This window comes from Musca autumnalis, unplaced genomic scaffold (assembly GCF_047663935.1).
Source record: "Musca autumnalis isolate F117 unplaced genomic scaffold, ASM4766393v1 scaffold_2, whole genome shotgun sequence".
NCBI lineage: Eukaryota > Metazoa > Arthropoda > Insecta > Diptera > Muscidae > Musca > Musca autumnalis.
The window spans coordinates 71,527,887-71,544,399 of record NW_027411755.1 but is presented as its reverse complement, the minus strand read 5'-3'; the positions used below and the strand labels follow the sequence as shown (position 1 = coordinate 71,544,399).

The 16,513-nt window shown below is 35.0% G+C and overlaps 1 protein-coding gene across 1 annotated transcript in view; it reads left to right on the top strand.

The window, feature by feature from the left end:
- Positions 1-16,513, top strand: part of Sur (Sulfonylurea receptor) — a 336,340-nt gene that overhangs the window by 72,598 nt on the left and 247,229 nt on the right. Inside the window, exons 2-3 of the mRNA XM_073967904.1 lie at positions 1,376-1,746; positions 1,842-2,017. Of these exons, the coding sequence (XP_073824005.1) occupies positions 1,376-1,746; positions 1,842-2,017 (547 nt within the window). The remainder of the gene's footprint in view (positions 1-1,375; positions 1,747-1,841; positions 2,018-16,513) is intronic.

The window sequence follows — 16,513 nt, the reverse complement described above, 5'->3', positions numbered from 1 at the left end:
AGGACGAAAAGGACATGAAAGGCATTGAGTTAGAAGAATGTGATGTTCTACAAATATATTCGCCAATCGATTTGATTGAAGAAATGTCACCTCAAAACGAAGCTACAACAACGCCAAACAGAGATATGGAGCTATTTTCCCAAGTATTATAGGAAAAAAATCAAAAACTTCATCGTGCGATATCTCAGAAACTTGACCTATGGCGAAAATTTCCTTTTGGGTTTTTAGTATACTCATCAAGGGCTTTCATCTAAAAATGAAATTTTCCACGCCTCCCCCCCCCCCCAAAATGCTGCTGCACAGTGTTATCAAAGTACGTGAATTTTTTTAAAAAATATTTTTATACGGATTATCAGAGTACGTCGTTTTTTTTAATATTTTTATAAGGATTATCAGAGTGCGGGGATTATTTAAAAATATATTTTTATATGGATTATCAGAGCACGTGGATTTTTTAAAAAATATTATTATACGAATTATCAGAGTGCGTGGATTTTTTAAAAAATATTTGTATACGGATTATCAGAGTACGTGGATTTTTTAAAAAATATTCTTATACTGATTATCAGAGTACGCGGATTTTTTAAAAAAAATTTTAAACGGATTATCATAGTACTTGGATTTTTAAAAAAAATATTTTTATATAATTACCAGAGTACGTTGGTTTTTTTAAAAAATATTTGTATATGGATTATCAGAGTACGTGGATGTTTAAAAAATATTTGTATATGGATTATCAGACTACGTGGATATTTTATGAACATTATCCTTGGGTGTGGATTTTTATAAAAACGGTTTATAAAGTTTATCAGAGTACGTGGCTTTTTAAAAAATATTTTATGAAATTTATCAGAAAATATTTATGAAGTTTATCAGAGTACGTGGCTTTTTAAAAATATTTTAGGAAGATTATTAGAGGTTATAAGATGATATTTCTGATAAAAAATTATATTACCAATACGCTTACCCATACGCCTATATAGTATTAGTTTCTTTATTATATTTTCTCATCTATCTTTGGCCGCATTAAGACAAAATTGAATTATTTAACTTATCATGTCGTCGTCTTCTATTCTCCCTTAAGAAAAAGTAAATAAATATTTATTAACCATTGCGAACACTTTGTCAAATGTAATTTTATATATTTTCCAACTCTCCAACTTTGAACTCAATTCTTGGTAATTACAATTACAATTTACTATATTTGTCTAGCTGGGGCTTAAATTCACTTGCGATAAGACCTGTGATGATGGTAATGCATTTTATTGGACCAAATAAAGTCAATTTAATATTTTTTCTTCATTTCATTATGACTTCCTTTTTTCTTATTCCGTTTTTTTTTTATTTTCTCCACACTTTCTCACTTCTTGTACAGGTGCCATAAAACTTTGTTAACATTTCATAATTTACGGGCAGCCGTGGCCCTATTATTGCTGGCCATTAATAGCATTGAATTAGCAAAGGCTCTGTTGCCTTTGCCCCATGGCATAAGGGATGCGAGTGAGCCGGGTGGTGGTGTTGGCAGTGGTGGTCATAATGTTGATGATGGCAGCAGTAGTGTTGATAATGTGAGCGGAAGTCAAAGTAATTTGCCACAGCTTCAACCAACAACATCCGTTGAAGGCGAAACGCAACCAATTATTATTGTCATCGGTTCATCGATGTTGGCCAATGCCATAGCAGCCATTATTTTGACCATAATGTTAATGTGGTATCATCGGGTTGTGGAAATCAAAAAATCTCTAGGTTTGTAGATAAATGGAATTGTTCTTTCGTTCTTTTTTTGTTGTGTTAATGGATTTTCTCGTTTCCTTTCTCTGTCACTCTCTTTCTCTTTACAGAATATTTATATGTCAGCTGTACAGTGGCAGTGTTAATTTTCATGTTGCGCATCTATGAATTGGCGGAAATTGTTTATTATGATTCAATTATGGAATTGGAATCGGTAATACAGGCCTCGGCAGCTGCATGTTTATTATTTTTGGCCATCATTGATGGCTTTACAGTTTACAAAGAGGTAGGTATTTTTTTTCTCGTTGTATTTTTAATTAAGAATTGTTAATAAATTTTCCAACTTCCAATACAAAGAACCCGCCGAATGTTACATTTTAATAAAGTTCTTTTTTTGAAGTGTGGGTGAATGAATGGCAGCGTGTGCGTGTGTGTGAGTCAATGTTAATGAAGTGTAGAGTGTATGCAGAAAGCTGTGATATTTGATATTTAAAAGAGAAATATTAAAGATAAATAATGGCATATTGTTGTGTTTTTATGAGAAAATTGATATGCTTTGGATATAAAAGAACAGTAATTCAGTACGAAATTAATGATTTGTAAATATTGTCTTAAATTTATTTAAAGTAAATAAAGAAAAGACTTTCTATGTATTTCTCGGGGTCGTATGGTTGGCTTTATTTCCTTAATGCTGACCATTGGGGCGTATGGTTTATGTATATTCTTCATTCGCAGTTCCTTGGGCTCGTATGATTTACATTAATTCATTAATTATGGTCATAAGGGCGTATTACCTTTGTATATTTACCAATCGCAGTACTTTTATTATAATTTTGCAGTTAGGACGGGCATTGGCTGACCTAATTTGGCTAGACAAAACCATTATGACAATTTTCATAAAGAATTATTTAAAAATCCTAAAAAATTGCTTAAAAAGTTAAAAATATGTAATGTGTTCCAATTGTATGGGAACTACACTAAAAACGCAGATAATATTTCCAAGATGATATGAATTCAAAAGTGTTTTGATATAGCAAACCTCTATTCAAATCTATTGTAATCTGCAGAATCAATTTACAAGTAACTCTGTTAACAGGGATGCTCATGGCGATAATGGCCAAGCAGCAACTGCGTCGAAAACATCTTGTTGAGATGATACACCAGTAAAATTTTCGTCTCCTCATGAAGGTGGTCCACTGGTTTCATGAGGAGGCAATCTGGTTAAGTCGTCAGGGCGGAATTCTTGCAGGTTGGAACATTTTCATGCCACACTGTCGCAGGCCTATTGCTTTGTAGGAGGTCAACAAGATTCCTTTGTCAGCACACCGAGAGATGCTCGCCAGCGACTTGAGGACCTTGTTGCTACATCTAATCTTGCCGAAAACAGCTCTGGCATGTGTGGACGACTTAAATATCGAACATCTCACCCAGAATCTTATGGCAGTTGGGACGCCATCAACCAATATGTTGTTCAGGGGGAGCCTCATTCAACCGTCCAGGTGGTGAACAGTGTGACAGTGAATTTAGCGGCGAATATTTTCGTATTCCTCAGATGGCCTAAGTAAATAGTATAGACATTAAACCTATCTAATATATCATTGACGGTATGACCCGACGCTAAGATCTTCCACATACATTACGATCACTATGCCGTTTAGAGAGTATGGAATTTCAAGAATATAATTGATAAATATGCGTACCACAGTGATGCATTGGTTAGCACGTTGGCCTTGCACCTAGAAGGTCTGCGGTTCGATTTCCAGGCCGGGAAATATCGTCATAGTTTCCAGTGGTGGCAAACTACCCTTCAGTGTAATATAGGCGACATTTCCTGAGTAGTCTAGTGTAAAACTTATCTATAAGTGGTACCGTAAGACCAGACTCAGACTCGGCCATAAAAAGAAGGTCCATATCATTAAGGTAATATGAATCGGCGTGCACTCGTTGATATGATATTGGAGTCTCCCGTGTCCCTTCGGGACTGTGTATGGGAACATACATATGTATCCATTTAGAGGTTAAATAGATCCGGAGATATCTGAACCCGTCGTGGAGAAATCCTTGTTTTACTCTACGGGTTTTAGACTTATTTTATATTCTGAATTCCGAAAATGACTGGCGACCACACCATATAGTTAATTATTTGATGTTTCAAACACGAATTCCCCATGTCAAGAGCCACCATGACAGTTCGGTCGCACGCTCTGTTCTGGTTCAGTCCTCCACTGATATGTGTGAAAATGGTGTGTAGTGCTGTTGTGGAACATTTTCCTGAAATCATGCTGTCGTTGGACAATTGGGTAACAGCTTCTCATCATTGGGAGGAGTAGTGCCTCTAGAATCTTCACCACTGACTTCAACTTTCTACCTTGTCAACTTTCCAGACTTCTGGTACAATATTGGTGGCTAATGACAAGTTGAGGACATTTGTTAAATTTTTTACTCCGGGTTCATCCAGTTGGTTAATCATTAGCATGGAGATTTCGCATGGAACCAATGCTTTGGATGATTTCACGGTTAGGATGGCATCTGCAACAGCGCTTACCACCAATTGTGGTGGTATCTCCTCGGCTATATAAAGTGCCGAGAGTGATTAATCCTTTGCCACAATTTACTTAATCTTGCACCAATGCAAATGCATTGTTGCCGATTTTTGATATTTTGGGCCCTATATAGCTATATCTAAATCTGATCCGATTTTTAAAATTTTTTGGCCACAACAATCAACTTTTAAAAAATTTTCATCAATTGGATCTTTAGTGAATTTTCGTGAAAATTCATCTTTGGCCCCATACAAATTACTACGGAAACAAAGATCCCTCTAGTAGCACAGGTTAACGTTAACCGATCGCCATAAAATTTCATACACAAGGGTTTTGGATGAAATGAAATAAAATTTAGGGGGTAGGCTATATATGGGATTCTACCCGGTATTTACCCAAAATTTGGGTAAATACCTGGTAAATTCCCGATAAATACCTTTTTCGGGTGTTTATTTGGGTATTTAAAAATTTATTTTGAAATGAAAATTTTGTTTTTCTGTCAGACAAAAAATCAAAAAAAGAGAAGTTTTACATGGCTGAAATACTCAGGAAATATCGCCAACATACATTTTATTCATAGTCAGTTAAAATGTGTTAATATACTGCGTTTTCGCGTCAAATTGGATGATTTTAAAGCATTGTGGCGTTTTTTTATTGGGATAGCGTTTGCAATTTTGTTTTTTCAAACTAGTCTGGCTTAATCCCATTGTTGTTATTTTAATATTTTAAAACAACTATTTTATTAGTGGAAAAGATTTGGCATTGCTCGCCAAGGGGTAAGGCATGGAATACTATAGTTTCGATCCACGCCACTGGATCTCATCAGTTCCCTTGTTTCTTGTTTGTGGATATTCTACACCGAAGTTATTTTTCAATATCTTCTTCAACAAGAAACATTTCATACCCAAACATCAATCGTCAGCTCGAAGTGTAAAGGTAAGCAAAGAAAAAAGTTCAATGTGAAGTTTTTCCTTGGCAACCTCATACAACTCCGACGAAAGTGTCTGCGAAAACAATTCAAACCTCTTCCACTTGTATGTGTCGTCGAATTTTGACGAATGCACACACCAAAATTTGGTTGGTCTGCTTTACAGCAAAAACAACACACGTCGTGCCAGTGTCTTCAATTTGAAGCATTGTGGCGTTTTTTTATTGGGATAGCGTTTGCAATTTTGTTTTTTCAAAATAGTCTGGCTTAATCCCATTGTTGTTGTTTTAATATTTTAAAACAACTATTTTATTAGTGGAAAAGATTTGGCATTGCTCGCCAAGGGGTAAGGCAGGGAATACTATAGTTTCGATCCACGCCACTGGATCTCATCAGTTCCCTTGTTTCTTGTTTGTAGATATTCTCCACCGAAGTTATTTTTCAATAACTTCTTCAACAAGAAACTTTTTATACCCAAACATCAATCGTCAGCTCGAAGTATAAAGGTAAGCAAAGAAAAAAGTTCAATGAGAAGTTTTTCCTTGGCAACCTCATACAACTCCGACGAAACCTGATTTTAGTTTCTGTAGTTTTTACCCACATATTGGGTAAATAGCTGGGTATTTGCCCATTTTTACCCAATTTACCCATTTTAATGTGTATTTACCATTTGGGTATTTACCCATTTCCCATCTATAGGGTAGGCGTTTCAGAAAAAAAACTTTGTCGTTTTTGGGCCGCCCTAATATGTTATCTTCGAGAGTTAGAAAACACACAAAAACACGTATACATAAAGGTGTCCTATTTATAACTACATCCGATATAAATATTTTAACGAAAATATCCCAGTAGAAAATCGGGCGGCTTCGCTATCATCTAACTTTTTTCCTCTTTCAAAGAGTCATCTATCTTTTTTCCTCTTTCAAAGAGGAAACAAGTTAGATGATAGCGGAGCCGCCCCACAATCGATGTGTCTGAGGAACCTTCCTAAACCAAAGGCGAAACATGTCAAGTCACACAGCGGTGGTTGTGTGGGATCGTATCGTCGGCTTTCCTTTTTCAAAAAACATCTTGGTCAGTAAGCTCGTCTCTAACGAGAAATTAATTAAAAATTAATAAAAAAAATACCTTCGCCTAATAGACAAAATTTCAAATAAACTGTTTTTATTTTTATTTGACAATTTTGCCTATTAGGCGAAGGTCATTTTTTATTAATTTTTTAATTAATTTCTCGTTAGAGACGAGCTTACTGACCAAGATGCTTTTTGAAAAAGGAAAGCCGACGATACGAACCCACGTCCTTGAAAAACACATGGAAAAAAGTGTTGTCACGGTGTGTTAGTGTTCAGAGCCAAACTCATAACTTTCAAAGGCTACGCTAAGCGTTTGTCATGAAAGCCATACAAAGATTTAAACAAAAAAAAAAAAAAAAACAAAAAAAAGTCAACTTTGTAAGAAAACAACTTGCATTTGAAAGAGGAAATAAGTTAGAGGATAGCGAAGCCGCCCCACAGTCGATGTGTCTGAGGAGCCTTCCTAAACCAAAGGCGAAACATGCATGTTACACAGTGGTGATTGTGTGGGTTCGTATCGTCGGCTTTCCTTTTTCAAAAAGCATCTTGGTCAGTAAGCTCGTCTCTAACGAGAAATTAATTAAAAAACTGTTTTTATTTATTGCGCATTAACTAGAAAAGGGTAAGTTAGAATAAGTAGATTAAATTGTATTTAAAATAATTGCAATAATTCTTTAGATTCGTGTATTTAGGTTGAAGCCAAAGCTGAGGTTTGAAAATCCCAATATGAAGCTCGGTAAGATTTTAAAAAATTGACACACGTCAACATAAATTTAATTGCTTTTAGTTGGGACATGAAAGACTTATAGCAAGACAGTGTCTGTGGAACAGTCGTCAACGAAATATGGGGTTTTTAGTCATCGAAGTTGTCATCAACGAAAAGTAGGGAGTTTAGTCATCGAAGCTGTCTTCAGTGACAACTTCGCTTACCCTGTCGCTCAAGTTGTCTTATACGAATACTGGGACATTTGTGTGGAAATTTCGTCGATGATTTCACATTCAGGGATATAGCATTGTCTTAAACGATTCGTCAATGTTATCTTCAATACACTTTCTACTGGGATGTTTAACAAAAATATACTTTTCTTAATAAAAATGCTCAAAAGGCATTTACAAATTTTAGTCGGAGTGGAAACTTTTTTTACCGAATCGAGCTAAAGCACGAGTTTTCATTACACTGTGCAACATTTTTAAGGTGATCTTGTGCAAACAATTCGAACTAAGGATTTTTTGAAAGTACAGACCCAAACGACAAGAAACCCGTAGTTGGGGTTTGTTGTGTCAGATCCAGCTCGAATTTTATGGTCCCATCTAAACATGGTTAAATATTGAGTTTTTAAAGAAATTCGGGGCTATATCTCTGAAACCACTGCGAATCTTCTTCTGACCTCTGAAGCAGGAATAAAATATTTGGGGAAATAATGAAATCGAAAAACAACATTTATTGCCTCAAATTTCAAAATATATGCAAAAATTCCACAATTTTTATACATTACATTTCGCACCGTATCTCCAAAACCGTTAATTTTTTTTGAAAATTTTCGTTTGGAAAAATTTTCCCAGGAATGTAATACACAACTCTTCAGAACATGTCATTGTTGTAAAATGCCTCTGTGCCGTTGTTTTCAATATATTTTTCAAGGACGATTTAATAAAAATGTCAATAATGTGGGGAAATCCGAAATGCGAGAAGAAACTGTTGGTGTGAACTGTGTTTGAAATACGTGTTGTAAAAGATATGATTCAAAATACCGCTGAAACAACATGAAGTAAGCATTTTAGAGTTTCAGAATGTTCTAAAGGAATGTTGAGAACTTTTTGGAAGATTTTTGCGAAAGGTTACTTGGTTCAACTCCTAATAGTTTAGCCGATACTGACCAAAATTTCAGCAATTATGTAAAATTGTCTATATTTTATAGATTTTGATGCCCTAGATGGAGTTTTTCTTATGTGGTTTTTTCAAAAGATAATTTGCAGTAGTTTAGGGCTACAATATTGCTAAAGACAGCAAGGCCAAATTCCTATTCGTTTCTGAGATAAAGGCCTGATAAATGCAAAAAAGTGTAGATTTAGTCCGGTTTAGATGAGGCCATAAAATCCGAATTGGATCTGACAGGACAAACCCCTACTAAGGTTTTTGTAGTCTAAATATGTACTTTCAAAAAATGCATACTAGAAGTTGTTTGCATTTTCAGTGTCGCATAGTGTTATTGGGAAAAATTCTACCCACAGGGTAGACTTCTGAATTACCGGCTAATAAAGTGTATCCTCAAACAATTTATGAATAAAACAAGTAGTATCTTCATATTTCCTGTCCAATATTTGGATGAACGTTCACGCACCCATTAAAGGAGACCAAATCCATCCTACAGGACAAAACCCTACTAGGGTTTTTATAGTCTAAATATGTACTTTCAAAAAATGCATACTGGAAGTGTTGCATAGTGTTATACACGTAAAACTTTCAAAACAAAACCGGCTGTTCTACAGAAATGTGACGCAAATACAATTACTTCTAAGCACATTTTAATACGTCATTTTGAATATATATTTTTAACAAAAAGGTCATGTTATAGGAAATGTTACTTCGAAAATAACGGTACAATCAACGACATTTTCATTTTTCTCTCTTAGCTATCTTGTTTTATATCACTCCACGTACAATTTTTTGAAACTTAAAAAAAAATATTTTAGCATTTTTGGCCCGAAATATTGGATTTGGACACACTGTGCTCCGCGAAGAAAACTACTAATATAGGTCCATGTTTTGTTTGGTTTCACAATGGAATGACTGTAATTTGAATTTCTTTTAGGACTGGGTATATAAAGGAGAGGCAAACTTAACTTATTAGTAAATATTTAATACATATTGTGTGGTGGAATTTATTTTCGGAGTTGGTCGTGAAAAAAATTTGGCTGAAGTCGGAGTCTGATCAAAAATGTTTAGAATCCGTAGCTCTGGTCTTTCCAGGCATTTTTCATTTTATTTTGCATTTTAAACTGGGTTACGGTAAAGCTGTGGACCTAAGATTCCTTTCTCACTTTCGTTTTGTTTACATTCGTGAGTGCGAACAAAACGAAGAATGAAAAGTTCACAACAACTCATAGAAAACTAAACCGTGCAATGCGCACTGGTGGTTGATTGAAACATCCACAGCAGTATATTCCAAGTATGCTGATGCTAGCTTATAGGGTTGTGTGTATGAATGTGTCATGGATCATTTCGCACAGAAAACGTTTGTAAACAATTTCGCTCGTGAATGAAACAAACCGGAACAGCATAGCCGAAGTACGTTTCTTCAGTTGAAAAGTTTGTGGTTTTGTTTTGGGAACGAAACCAATCCGAGAAAAATGAAAAGTTTTGACTTTGTGTGAATGGTACGGGAATTGTTTCCTTTGTTTGCGTTCATTGTTCGTAACATTTGATTCTGGCCAGGCCCCAACCATTTTTACTGAAAGATTGTCGATTTTTTTTTCTAAAATTAATTTTTTTCCTTCATTATTTTACAAAACGAATACCCTTTTATAAATACCCCTTTATTTTGTTGCATTTCACCCTACTATGTATTCAAAATTGCACATAAAGAGTTCGCAAAAGAGATGGGTGTGAAATCAGTGAAGGCACAGCAATATAAAACAAGTAAAAAAGTATAAGTCGACAGAGATATACCCTCAGCCTATGTGAATTCAAACTTTCATCTACGGATAGATGGCTCTTTTTAGGCATTTGAACTTGCCGACAAAAATGTGGATTATGATTGAAGTTCAAAAGTGGAGGAGGAGATTAGGTACTTGAAGGAATGGACCGACATAGTCCAATATGGAAGTGGATCTTATTATGGGAGTCATATATTTCGAAGGATATCGCCCCCACTAGTCGTTTCAGTGGGCCGTCGTATACATTTTGGACCAGTATACCAGGAAGCATGAACTTATCCACGGAAAACATAATATCGCTGTAAGCAGGGGGAAGTACTGGAATTTGTGGACCGGTATTGCTCATCTTCGAACTGAAACTAAGATTGGACAAAATATGGCGAAGACCAAATCTGGGACCAAATCGATTGATCAGTTCGAGAGTTATCATGCTCTCCAGCCACTACATATGGTGCCATAGGGTTTTTTTTACACATGTCGTGCTGTTTGCTCAAGTGGCCCATTCTTTACACATCCCAATATATCTACCAGGTATAGATCAGGTTCATATATGGTCTATATTTGTCCACCCTTTCATGTACTTCCCGCACAAAATTTGGGATAAGTTCACTTCAAGACCTGCTCTCGAATCTCTTTGATGTTTATTGGAGCAACATGCATTCGCTGCCGCAATTACGACGGTAAAAGTTTTTCCAGGGGCAAATCAATACTTCTTGAGAAAACCACACCATAGGTAGCACGATAACTCTCGAACTGATCAACCGATTTGGTCCAGAATTTGCCTTTGTTATATTTTGTCCAAACTTAGTATCAGTACGAAGATGGGCAATACTGGCCCACAACGTCCGGTACTTTCAAAATATTTAAAAAATGTCACTAAAATGGTATGCACGATATCTCTTGAATGGGGCAACCAATTTGGTCCAAACTTTGGATCTTCTAATATTTTGTCTAAATTTTGTTTATCTCGGCCCGTATCGGGTTCCTCCCCCACAAAAGTTCAACATTTGTATCTAAGTGCAGTTTAGTGTCTGTTCGAAGATCCTTTGGAAATGTATATATGGTAAATAACAAAAATGTTTTGTAATCGACGAATCCGAGTTTCACCCTTTCAGAATTCGCGAACTGTTAACATATTCTATAAAGTATGACTACAATTCTTTAAAATGAAGTGTTTTAGGAGGGATCCCATAATGTCGACCATTAAAAATAATTTTCGTGGAAGCTGTGTTGGCAGCAATGTAGAAAAATGGGTAAAAATGGGTTGAAGCCAACAAGTTTTTTTATGTTCCCATGCGATTTCTGGCTTAACCTTACATTTTATAGACCTATTCCCAAAGAATGAATCACAGAATACTCCATGGGCAATAAGATAGCTGTGTATGATTTTTCGATATATCCACTGCATCCACCTAAAATTGATGCTGACACTTTGAAGCCGGAATTTCGGGGTTTTTTGAATTTTTTAATAATCCGGACGCGCAAGAAGATAATATTCCAAACTCATAACACGATTATAGAACTCGTGATTTTACGTCGTTTGGTGCATATCTCATGAGTGTGCTCCTTACAGCATCCTAGTAATTGCAGTCGAAAGGTCAAAATTTCATGCGTGAATTTTCTTACAAAACATATTTTTTGCGTGTAAAATTTACAACTGTCTGTGCGACGGTTCTAATGAAGCCTTCCGCGATCGAATTCATCTACTAAAACCGCGGATATAGATACCTTGAAAATCGGAAAATCAGCAAAAATAAATTTTGACAAATCCGCGTACTAATCCGCGATTTTCTTTAAATTTTTTACATAAATTTAGTCCTTTACTCGCGATTATAATATTTGCGAAAACACGTGTCATAAAAAACCGAGATACGCCAGTAATATGGGTATTTCGCCAAAAATTGAATGTGGAGGCACATCCGCGGTTTTTGAAGAATCTATTTGAAATAGGTGTATATTGACGTATTTTTGATGGGCGCTGATGAAAGCGGATGCGCATCAAAATCGTATGCACATTGCGCGACTTTTACCAACTTTAAGGTTTTTTGCACTGCATGATGCAACTGGCCGCACACAATGGCCGCTGAGGGAAACATCGAAATATGCATAAATATTGAAAGAGATTGATTCGCTTTATCCAAAATCGGATGCGCATCAACCGACTTTAACTAATTCGCGAATTACAGGCTTTTTAATTTTCATATATTTTAAATGATAGTAATTTCAATATTACTCTTAATTTCCTATCCTTATAAGTTATCACAGTAAGCAGTTAAGCTTTCACGATGGTAAAACATATATTTTGATAAAATTTTAGCAGAATACTTTAATTTATGTATTAGATTTTAGCGAAATAGTTGGATAATTCTCAAATATTTTTTCTAATTTTTCGAAACAAACCAAAAAATATATTTGTAACAATATTTTCCAACAATGAGTTGTTTCTCTTATGTTGTTGTTATAATATGCAATTTATAAAACCAATGTTTATAATTTTGGTTTCACATTTTTTCTACGCGTTGTCTAGTTTATGTACGTATCTTTAATTTATTTTTTTAGATGTTTATACGGACTCTGAATTAGTATAATTCAAATTTATTGCCAGATTTTTTTAATTTTTTTGACTTCCGCGAAAATAAAAACACATTTTGGAAATTTTGGTGCATCTACGGATGGATATCAAATGCTGTTACTGATATATGCTTACATTTTCTCAATACAAAAAATAAGAAATATTAAAATATTTTTTCTTTATAAGAGGATAAAAACCGCTATAACTTTTGCGCGCATCGGCCAATTTCGTGAAAGCGAGCAGATTTGAAACCAGATTTTTTTCCTTTAACTCTATACCAAAAATCGTAGATGTGCTCGCGAATTTTTTTTTAATTTTTTCAAATGGAATTGCAAAGGAATTTTGTTATTTGCCATATATATTTTTAACAAAAAGGTCATGTTATAGGTGATGTTACTTCGAAAATAACGGTACAACTTATTTTAGGACTGGGTAGCGAAGGGATCGGCAATCTTAACTAATTAGTAAATATTTAATACATTTTGTGTGGTGGAATTTATTTTCGGAGTTGGTCGTGAAAAAAATTTGACTGGAGTCGGAGTCTGATCAAAATTGTTTAGAATCTGAAGCTCTGGTCTTTCCAGGCATTTTTCATTTTAAACTGCGTTACGGTAAAGCTGTGGACCTAAGATTCCTGGAAGCTACAAGTAATTTAATTACCTTTCTAATAAAAAAGCATGAAGTCAAAAGGTTAATCAAAAAAGGAGCTATAAGGATTTTTTGAAATACATATCACATTAAATGGTATGCACGATATCTCTTAAACGGGTCAACCAATTTGGTCAACTTTGGATCTCCTAATATTTTGTTCAAATTTGCTTTAACTTCTAAAATGGCCACTATTGGTCCTTTCTATAGGGCATCTCTCCCATAAAAGTTAAACATTTTTGTCTAAGTGCAGTTTAGAGTCTGTTCGAAGATCCTTTGGATATGTATACCGATGTTGTTTGTTGTGGTCCTATTTACAGTGATATTATGTGATATACGATGACCACTTCCAAAATAGACAAAATTCCGAAAAGACTCTAAATACATTCGAGCTGTCCGTAGATGAAAGTTTCAATTCATATGGGCTGAGGATATACAGTGACTGTCACTGAAAATTATGCAACCTGAAATAAAAATGTAAACTTTGATAACTTGGAAACGAGTTGAGATTTTTTTAACAACTCAAAAAACAATTTTGTAGGCTAAAAATTGTCTTTAAGATCGCATACAAAAATATCCCGTTTAATACCGTTATACTAAAATTTTACCGGAAACAAAAAAAAAAAAAACGGGCATTTTTAAAATGAGCATTGAAAATGATGCACCACAATAATCGATTAATAATTTCCAAAATTTTCGGTTTTTATGCCAGAATCAGAATGGTGGAATAATTGGTTCCCTATTGTTTTCAGTTTCGGGAATAAAACATCTTCAGAAATGTTGGTGAATATATGAAATTTTGGCGGTATGTTTACTGATGACTTGAGGCATGCATTTATTTCATCTGCTGGAATAGTAGAACTGGCAGAGTTTGTCTGAAATCTAAACGAGCGTTGCTCTTTAATCATTCAAGAATCGTTCTAAAGCTTTCTGGGAATTTTTATGTGCCATCGTACATTCGTTCCAGATGATAAATTCTATTTAATATTGCATGTGTGCAATTCAATCAAAAGAATGTCCAGTGGCAATATAAGGGTCGACTGTGTCGTCCTTGCACCTTCTTATATTGTATACCTGATGAAGCTATAGCTATCGATATGTTGCCTTCTAATCTAAAGACTTACTGTCCAATAATACCAACGCTTCGTTATGCATAACATCTGGTATTGATTTGTAAAATATTTCAGAAATTGGCAGTGGTCGGGTCTTGCGGCTAAAATAAGTACCCAGCGTTGGGGAAACGGACACGTTCGTAAGTTTATATAGCCTATTTCCACCAGGGGCCATCCCTGTACATCATCTGAAAATGACATGGAAATCGGGTCAGAAGTTTTGGGGAATAACGTATTTAAAAAATGGGCGTGCTGAAAGGTTTTTAAAATAAGGAGGGCATGGAGGAGGTACACCGTCCCCCCCGAAACTCAAAAAAAAATATATATATAGCCATCGCTATACATTTTCTGAAATTTTAAAGAAAATCGGCTCAGTAGTTTCAGAGATAAAAGCCCTAAATAAGTACCTAGGGTCGGAGATTCAACCACCGTTGCCCCAAATTATTATTTCACCACGGGTCCTCCCAGTAGATTCTCTGAAAATTTCAAGAAAATCGGTTAAAAAGTTTTTGATACATAAGCTATTTAAAAAAGTGGGCGTGGTCGGGTCTTTAGGCCCCAAATTAGTACCTAGGATCGGAGACACAACAACCATTGTCTCGCAAAATAAATTTTCTCTCCGATACGTTCGTCAGTTTTGCTAAAATAGCGTTTTTAAAAAATAGGGCATAGGGAAGGTACCCCGAACATACAAACATTCTAACATACACACATTGTCTTTAATATATAAGAAGATTAGGACCCTATAAACATAATTTAGCCCTTTTTATAAGAAAATATTTTTTAGGTTTACTATGATATGGGACTGTCCAGACTCATGTGTTACGAATGTGACAAACAACATATGTAGGTGTGAAACGACGGGTTAAACAAATTAATATTCTTATGAAGAAGTTTCGCGCCACAAGTTCGCTGCAAAGATTATGCCATGGGAAGTTCGAATTCCACTGGAGACAAAAGAGCCACCAGCATACAATTTGAAGTTTACCTCGTTAAAACTGAAAAGGAAATGCCAAACGGAAAAAAGATCGGCATGAAAACTTAGAGTAAATGTTATGTATGAACGGCGAATTATCATTAGTGCTGGTTGCTTATGTTAAAAAAAGAAACACTTTTTTAAATTTAGGGTATTTGTAGGGTATTTGGATAGGCAGACATCCATACCTCTTTTAAAATGACAAAAGGTAGTCTCCTTTTGTAAATACCTATCTGAGAGTAAACAAGATGCCCCTGCTTTATCATTGTACGATTTGTAATGCTCAAAACTGTAAATATTTTATTCAAAGTTTATGTCTCTGTTTATATTCATCTTGCACTCTTTTGTGTATTTAAGAAGAGAACAGAAAGACAAACAAAAGCTGCATAAAATAGAGAAGCTTATGCATAAATCTGTTGCCAGTTTAGCGTATATTTCCGAATTAAGTTAAGCCATATCACAAAATAAGCCAAATAACAAAAATGCTACACAAATGGAAAAAAGCGAAGAACAAAAACTAATATTTTGTTTCGTGCAACTCGCCAAAAAGAAAACCAACAAAACATTATAATAAAAATATTAACAAAAACAAAACTAAACACAACAAACAAAAAAATCTAGTTGGCATTGTAGCGGAAGTAAAATTATAAACTAAGTAGTTTTCCGCTTACTTGATGGCCAAAAACAACAAAAGAGAATGAAGTGGGTACTACTTAAATATATTCAACTACTCCACCCAGACCGCTTAACAATGGGTTGTTGTTGTGTGTGTGGCAGGATAAAGGCGCAACAAGAGTTGACATTAAAAGCCACAAATAGCCATTGTTGTTGTTGCGGCAACAGCAAAAACAATAGCTCAAGAATTCCGCCATCAAAGCTGAATTTTAATAAAATCCGGAAATTTATTTGTTTATACAATTCACAGAACGCCTGAGGAGTAGTAAGTAGCCGGACTGGAAAATACGAGAGAAAAAAAATGTGAAAACTGTTATAGTTACAGCAGCATGTCAAACAGCAAGAGCAACAACAATAACAAACCGCAACAGAAAACAGCAAAAATGCATTTGCATTTTGATTGCATAAAAATGAAAAGCATTAACTTGACATCAGGCTACGCCTCAACACCAAGGAGGAGGTGGGGGTGGGAAATGTTGGTAGCAGATTTTAATTTAGGGATATGATATGAAAATAAGAATATACATATTTCCAAAAAGGGTCAATGGAAGCACCCTTTCTGAAAGAAAGGGTTTCTATAGACCCTTTCATAAATTAA